Here is an 8,257-nt window from a genome sequence, read left to right as displayed (position 1 = left end):
AGAAATGACTGAGACTCAGTGAGGTGGGACTATGGGGGACAAGCGTGGTACGTGTGGGAGAGGCTTTACATGTGTGAAATTTTGTAATTTAAAATTTGAAAATCTTTCATTAATCATTCCCTTATTTAAGGAAAATAAATATATAAAAAAAAAAGTTTTCAAAATATGTTACTCCTCGAAATGAAAAACAAAAAAAAATAAAAAAATAAAAAAATAAAACAAAATAAAACAAAAAAGGTCGAGTTTTGAACAGTTTTCTTTCTAACCGTTCAAGTAATCATTCTTTTCTTTTGATTTCTACTGTAATTTGATAGTTAGAGTTGAAAATTAAAACGATTTGAATTAGGATATTTTCGTTAAAAACAACTTTCTTCGTTGTAGGACCATGTAATTTTGGGAACCTAAACTCATTTACAACTGGATGTATTATTGATAAGTTTAGGCAATTGTCCCTAATTTATAAAGTATGTAATAAAATTTTTATGTTTTGAAACTAATTAGCAAAATATCATTGTTTTTTGAACTCGATTTTAATAAAATTGAGTTACATGTAGAATTCAACATCGAGTTCTATGCATATTTTGCCACTTAAATTTTTTTGACAATTTAAACTTGAAAATATATATAGAAGTTGATTTTGAAGATATCGAATTTCAAAACTAGGGACAGTTTGCTAAATAGTTTCAAAATAAAGGCAATTTACTGAATAGTTTGTAAGTTACGGACAAATGTCTATTTTTCCCTAAGTTTAAGAACCATTTAAAAGGATTGAAATTGTGTAAATGGTGAAATATGTAAGAGAAGGGGATTGTGCTATCATAAATTAGCTAGATGTGCTAAGAGTTTTGTAACTAAATTGATATCTTTTATTGTTTTCAACAAAAATATTTAGCTTCCAATCCAACACTACAATTATTGTATTATCAAATAAAAATAAAAATAAAAAACTAGCTAGATATAACACATCTATATAAAAGGTTATTATGTCCAATCACAAGGATTTCCAAAACTTTTTACAAAGTTAACTTAATAATTTAAAATATGTTTCTTAATTTTTTTAAAATTATAAATAAATGAAATTTGTTATTCTTATATAAAAAATCATTGGCGTGTACAAATGAAAACATGAATATTGATTTGAGCCATTATGCAGCAGATTTGATGAGTTTTACTTACATTTTTTTTTAATCTATCTAATTAAAAATATCGATAGTATATTAATAAAAATGGAAATTAATATTTGATTTTAACAATTAAATAAATATATAATAAAAATTCGATAAAACTAAAATATAGTATATTAATAAATTAGTTTACCATTTTTTTTAAAAAAATACTCATAATAGAAAGTTGGTTATTAGGATTATTTGAAAATTACTACTAATATTTGCAATGTGGTGTTTAAAATTAAGGACTTGGATTAAGTCTTGTGTCCAATTATACTAGACTTGTTGAAACGATACTACGCATTATCAAAATAGATCTAGTGCAATTGGACACTAGAATTAATCTTTATCAAGCTTTCAAAAATTGGAAAAAAAAAAAAGCACAATTTTTTCTACAACCATTTTTCCCGGGTTGTAATGGCTACTTGTCACTAGTTTTCCCTCCAATACTTCAATTTATTAAGTCAAAATTGTGTCAAGTTGGGTTGTGTGCTAGATTTTTTTTTGTAACCATAAATAGTGTTGAAGGAGAAGAAAAGGACGTAGGCTTGGGGTTGGGTCCGGTAAGCATGTTTACTTTGTTCATCAACCACCGTCCCACATGGTGGGGCCCACCACCACCACCACGACCCTCGATTTGTAATATAAAAATCTTGATTTATTATTACTCTCTTTTATTAATGTTTCATGGCGTTGCGCGCTTGAGCTTGACTTTCTCTTGATTCAAAAATTTTCCCCGATTTTTTAGATTTGACGCTGTGGCCACGTGGCAAGATCATGCAGATCAGATGCGTTTTATTTATGTCGAGAAGGGCCCCACATTTTTCATTCGCTAGTGGACCTGGTACGGCGGCGTTTGAATGGTACATTAGAGATGGGATTTAAGATTTTGAACGTAGTTCGTAGATTGGGTGAGCCCCACCGATGTCACAGCGGGCGGGACCGCCGAAGCAAAACTCTTGGACCCAAATCAACACTCTTTCTTTTTTAATTTTGGACGATTTTGTAACAGAAACCAAAGTTTTGTCTTTAATTTTATTTTTTGTGATTTTATTTTAAATCCTATACAAGCTCACTAAAAGGAAAATAAAAATGCTAATGGTGAACCATTTTTTATACTCCATTACTTCAATTCCATTCTCTCAAATATCATTTTCACTCATTCTTTTTTATACTTTAGTATGAACATTTAGAAAAATGTCTCACTTTTTTTCCCACTTTGAAAAGGTGGAAAACATTGTCCCCCATGCTATTTTAGTTTTAGTTAACTTGTGTTTTTGCTGTCCAAAACAATAAAAGAAAATGCAGAAGATGTTTTTATGACAAAACAGTCAAATCGTAATTTGTAGTTAGAAATTTAGATACTTGTCTAAGCATATTAATTTAATAAAATTTGGTCTATACTAATAGAACCTTACTCTTTTTTCTTTTTTCTTTTTTCTTTTTTTTTGAAGTATTTTATTTAATTTTTTAAATGTAACTTAATATTTAAGATTAATCAAATGTCAAGGAGGGAAAGTATTTTTCCCTTCAAATTTAGGATGAAATATCATTTCTTCAAACCTCTAGAGAGAAGAATGTAATTACCCTTAGTTTATTTAACTAGATAGAATTATTTTCATTTGTGAACTTATAAAAATCTTACGCAAAATTCTATCTTAAGTAATAAAACTCGCACAATTCTGTCTCAACGAAGACAATTGAAAAGGTAGGAATTAGCCCTATCAAAAAAATCCTAAATTTGACGCATAGAAATGGACATGAATTTTAAATTTGCGTCCATTATATAAAATCCAAGAAATAAAAATGTTATATAATGCATAAAGTTAATAATATTTACTTAAATAAAATCACCATTTATAACAGAAATAATAACAACAAAAATACATAATGTTAGTGAAATTAGTAATGCACAAGAAGCAATCCACCTCTTTTTTTGTTTCTTTTTTTGTTGCTGAATAACAAGTAATCCGCCTTTGTTGTCCCTTACGAGAAATTTAATATGATGTACTTGCATCATGTGTACGTGTGACCAATGTGATGTACGTGTCCTGAAATGACTGGTAGTTCTATGATCCAAATTAAATTATTATTGTAATATTGTACAATGAAGCAAGCAAGAAACTTCCCCAATTTCACAATGTACACAAATTATTGATCATTCATAATAGTGGCTTCAAAATGTAGAATACCATATGCATTGGACATCTATAAAACCATCTACCATTGTTTTCTGCTCCTATCCATGTACAATACCATGCGGCCGCCTCTACAGGCAAGTGTCTCAGCCATACCTATTGGCATTTAACATAATTATGCAATATCATAAAAAGAATATCTCAACTACTACCATGCATACCAATGTAACCATCAATACAGAAATGGTAGCATCAAAATGAGAATCACTCAGATACAAATTTCAAAAATTATCTAAGTCAGAGGATGACTGATGTTAATTATGAAATGTATGAGCACTCAGTTGGCTTTGTTGAGCACCACTATCATAATGATGGAGCTGTGTGTTGGGCAATACATAGTTTGGATGGTAAATTCCAGAGCTTGTTGGGAAATATGTGGGAAATTCTGGAGTAGGAGGCTGGGAGGATGTCGTGGTTCGCATGAACTCCAACCAACTCTAAGATAAGAGCCCTGTGAAGTCATCCGTAAGATGTACCTCCCTGTTAATGGGATCTGGGAACAACAACAATACACTCATGTATTCTGTTGAACCTTTCGTTACTTCATCCAACTTGTGCTCTAAGATACAATGACAAATTATATAGGACTAAGCCATGTCCCCAACAATTTCAGCTAAGAGAGCGTCACAAAGTTCACCAGTTGTTTTATCGGTCTTACCTATAGTAGTCTCTTTCCCATCACGACACCTACAACGTGGACCACCAACTGAGCTAGTACTCCTACGTCTACACCTATTGACATCATGATTGTCATCGTCAAAACTCTACACCTACTTTCTCAGGTTGCGACTCTAATGGGGTGAGTGAGACAAGGTGCTTTACATCAACTAGACCATTAGTGTCAACCTCAAATAAACTCTACACCTACTTTCCCAAGTATTCACGTCTTTGATATTATATACACAAAGTTTCACTCAATAGAAACAAGTAGCAAGGAAAACACACCCTCATCACAAAGGTCACTAACCTAAAACCTCATTCTAAATCAACATATGACAACTGAAACAACACAAGGGACTGTCCCTTGCACATAGGGCAAGCTAACATACTCCCTAGCAAATTACAACAAAACATCACCATTGTACCTAGGCCTCATCTCTATCCCAGTTTCCCCCTTTATATAACTCTGTGTGAGAATTAGGCAATTACAATTGATGTGCTCAGGTAGAGAGGAAGCCAAAATGTCTTCATTTATACAAAATTATAATTGGTATGCTCCTATACCACATTCAGATATGAATAAAAAGTGAAAGATATCATATATAAAAACACTTTCATATCCATTTCATATCATAGAGACAACAGAAATTGAAAATAATGGAGCAAAGCCATGTCACTATCTCACTTATCCATTTCTATTTTCATATATTAGTGAAAATTATACCTGCTAGAAACCAAAATTTTTAGCATACCAAGCTCTCTTACTGCAGACACATTTTCCGACATGATGAAGAAACTGATTCTGTCTTAATGGAAATATGTGTCTTAAATAGTTACTCCACAAGCAACAAAACCATTCATTAATCATCCTCCATCAGACATTCCACAATCACCATTGAATATGCAATAAGAAAATAAATAGAAAACAAACCAACCCTCTAATTTAAAAAGTAAAAAATCTGCTAAAGCAATTTGTAATTAATTTAGGCCAAAAAAATTGTTTGTCCCTAAAGTTTGTATGAATTTCTTTTTTTGTCCCTAAACTTTAAAAAGTTGAATTTTTTTTTTGAAGAGTTTGTATGAATTTCATTTCAAAACTTTTTAAAGAGTTTTTTTGAATAGTTTAGGGCCGATATTTTTTTTTCAATGGTTTAGGAATGAAATAAGATATTTTTTAAAGTTTAAGGACAAAAGTTTAACCCTTTCAATAACTTAGGAACAAATAAAATGACTTTTTCGAGGAATGAAAACAATATTCTAGCCATTAATTTATAAACCAATAGATCCCCCAAAGCATACAAAACCCATATAAGAATCATTCATAACACGCATCAATAGAGATTTCCTTAAACACAACCCATCATTTTTTTCAAAATGCATTTTATTATGAAATGAATTCTCAATAGAGATGCAAAACATAGCTTTATTATTCAGTTTAGTCCTAGTATGTGTTCCACATAAACCCTAAGAAAACTGATATCACAATAGTATAGGTCATTTTGTTCCTGTTCCAAAATTATCGAACCTATCTCTAGGATGCTTGGAGATCCCCTTCAAACATTTTTGGGAATCTTTGAAGAACGGTAGAGACATTAGGTTTAGATTTTTTTTTTTTTTTAGGGGGGGGGTGTGGGGGGGAACATATTCAGAACTAAGACTTGCCCAAAATCGCATAGTTCAAGCTTGTATATGGAAGGAAAGGCAGCATATCTACTTAAGATAAATAGACAGTCATATCATGCAATGATTGGCTTCTTGAATGATATGCTAAATAGGTGCTAGTATAGTTGATAAAAAACAGTGGTTGCAATTATATTCCACCTCCCACCTGAGCAATAATCAAAAGTTTGCAGTTCATAGGACATTGCAACTAGGCTGTAGACCAACAAAAACAATTGAAGGCTGAACCATTACAAATATTAAAATAAACCAGCATGAGCAATTTGTCATTACACTTGGAATGATAGATTAATTAGACCCAATAACAAGATAGATTAATTAGATGCAACAACATATGTAGCCAATCCTGTAATCTAATCTCTAGAAATAAATCCATAGTTGCAAAACCTACCATGAGCAAGAGAAAGAACATCAAATTATCATATATAAACGGTATAATGCATGAACCTCAATGCTTGGGTTTGCAAATCAATGCTTCTCACTTCTCAGAGCAGTGTACAAAATGAAGGGATATTGGAGGATGCATTGAGAGAGAGAGAGAGAGGACACCATTAGATGCAGAATTCAACAATGTTGATTCCTCAAAACCATGGCAGAATCACCTCTGAAGTTTAAAATGCTACTTATTACAGATACCTGTAGGATTTGCATTCTTGATTATCCAAGGATGCTCTGTTATCTTCTGGAGAGAGAGCCTTTTTGAGGAGTCCTTCACCAGAAGCTGCACATATTTTCAGATTACAGTTTCAAGAATGCAATTATACCTATCAAATGAGAGTACTACTTTACACCCAGATATAAATATGAAAACAGCCATGACCAAATATACCCGAAGAATGAGATCTTTGGCTTCTGTAGAAACACAAGGGGTGGAAGGGAAGCTCAGGTCAACCTTCATTATCCTGGTACATCCAAATACAATATATCAAACTAAAAATAACACAACTTTTGGCATAATTTTCTTCCAAAGTAATCACACTAAAATTCTAAAATGAATATTTCCACCCGACCTCCTAAATGTATCACTTTGACTCTCAGCCTCAAATGGAGGGACACCATAAAGGAACTCATAGCAAAGGATACCCAAAGTCCAATTATCAACTGCGTAGTCGTGAGCCTTGTTCTCCACCATTTCTGGCGCTAAATAATCCAAAGTTCCACACATTGTGAGTCTCTTGCTTCTTGACTGTACAGACCATCCAAAGTCCGCAATTTTCAGTCGACCCTACATATATAGTTATAACAAAGTTAAACAAAAAATCAGTAATTTCTTTTGCACTTCCTCAGTAATAATATTTAATATCAGTCCAAGTCAAGGGACAATATCATTAAATTTTATAAACTAATCATTGACAAATATCTATTAAATATATGTAACAATAGAAGAAGAAAAAGTGGAATGTGTCTCTGTTTGGAGATTCGTAAAAATAAAATTTTTAGTGGATGTTAATCAATAACAAACAGAATGCATCTTGAAGTTGAGCACCACCACAGCATTCTAAAGAAACTTTTGTTCAAATACAAAAAAGAAACCAACAAGAAAAAAGGAAAGAAAGAGGGATAGAGAGACATTGTACTGTTCATAAGCTCAAGTGTTCAACCTCAGTTGCAATTTCTGCTATGGATTGTGCCAAAAAATGAAAAAAAAAAACAAAACAAAACAAAACAAAAAAAAAAACAAAACAAAACAAAATTCAAAAGGAAATTCTACATGTTTTCTCAGCCAAAGTGAAGAAGGGCATTCGGGAAGAAATTGGTGATGCAAAGTTTTGCATATGGTTGATGAAGCTCGTGATGAGTCCATGAGAGAGAATGCTGTGGTTTTTAGATATGTTGATGCAGAAGGCTTTGTCAAAGAACGTTTTTTTGGGCTTATTCATGTTGCTGACACTGCAGCTTTGACTCTAAAGAGGGGATATATTCTTTGTTATCTCAGCATTGCTTAGATATACAAAATATTCGAGGGCAAGGATATGATGGAGCAAGCAACTGCGAGGTATGTGGAATGGATTACAAGCTTTGATTTGAATGATTGCCCATATGCTTACTACATCCATTGTTTTGCACATCGCTTACAATTGGCATTAGTAAAAGCATCAAAACAAGTTAATGCCATTAGTCATTTTTTTCTTGCATTGCTTTTTCTGATCAAAATTGTTAATGCTTCATGCAAGCGCAATGAGCAATTGAAAGTTGCCAATGCTAATGAAATAGCACGTTTGATTGATCTTGAAGAGCTTGAGACTGGAATGGGCTTAATCAAATTGGCACTTTACAACGACTGTAGAAACACGTTGGAGTTCACATTTTAGATCAGTTTCTAGCTTATTAAGAATGTTTACTTCAACTGTTGAAGTTTGCAAAATATAATTGATGATGCAATTGATGGAGAACATCGGGCAGAAGCAGAGTCAGCTTATGAGGGTTTAACTTCATTTGAATTTGTCTTCATCTTGCATCTTGAGAAGGAAACTATGGAGATCACTGATAAACTTTGTCAGCTTTGCAAAGCCAATCTCAAGACATTTTAAATGCCTGGCATTTAGTTTCATC

General features: G+C 32.4%; 1 protein-coding gene across 1 annotated transcript; it reads right to left on the bottom strand.

Annotated features, from left to right (window-relative positions):
* Window positions 1-3,230: 3,230 nt before the first annotated feature.
* Window positions 3,231-6,929, bottom strand: LOC112016727 (serine/threonine-protein kinase Aurora-3; the record flags this gene model as incomplete). The annotated part of the gene is given in 4 exon segments (XM_065764735.1): window positions 3,231-3,460; window positions 6,341-6,425; window positions 6,534-6,606; window positions 6,715-6,929. Coding segments are annotated over 4 exon segments (447 nt in total), but the record flags the coding sequence as incomplete, so codon positions are not given.
* Between the last annotated feature and the right edge of the window lie 1,328 nt (window positions 6,930-8,257).

Source organism: Quercus suber, unplaced genomic scaffold, assembly GCF_002906115.3.
Source record: "Quercus suber isolate HL8 unplaced genomic scaffold, Cork oak 2.0 scaffold_580, whole genome shotgun sequence".
NCBI classification, from domain to species: domain Eukaryota; kingdom Viridiplantae; phylum Streptophyta; class Magnoliopsida; order Fagales; family Fagaceae; genus Quercus; species Quercus suber.
Note: the sequence above shows the minus strand (reverse complement) of the source record. Positions and strands in the feature narration are given on the sequence as shown.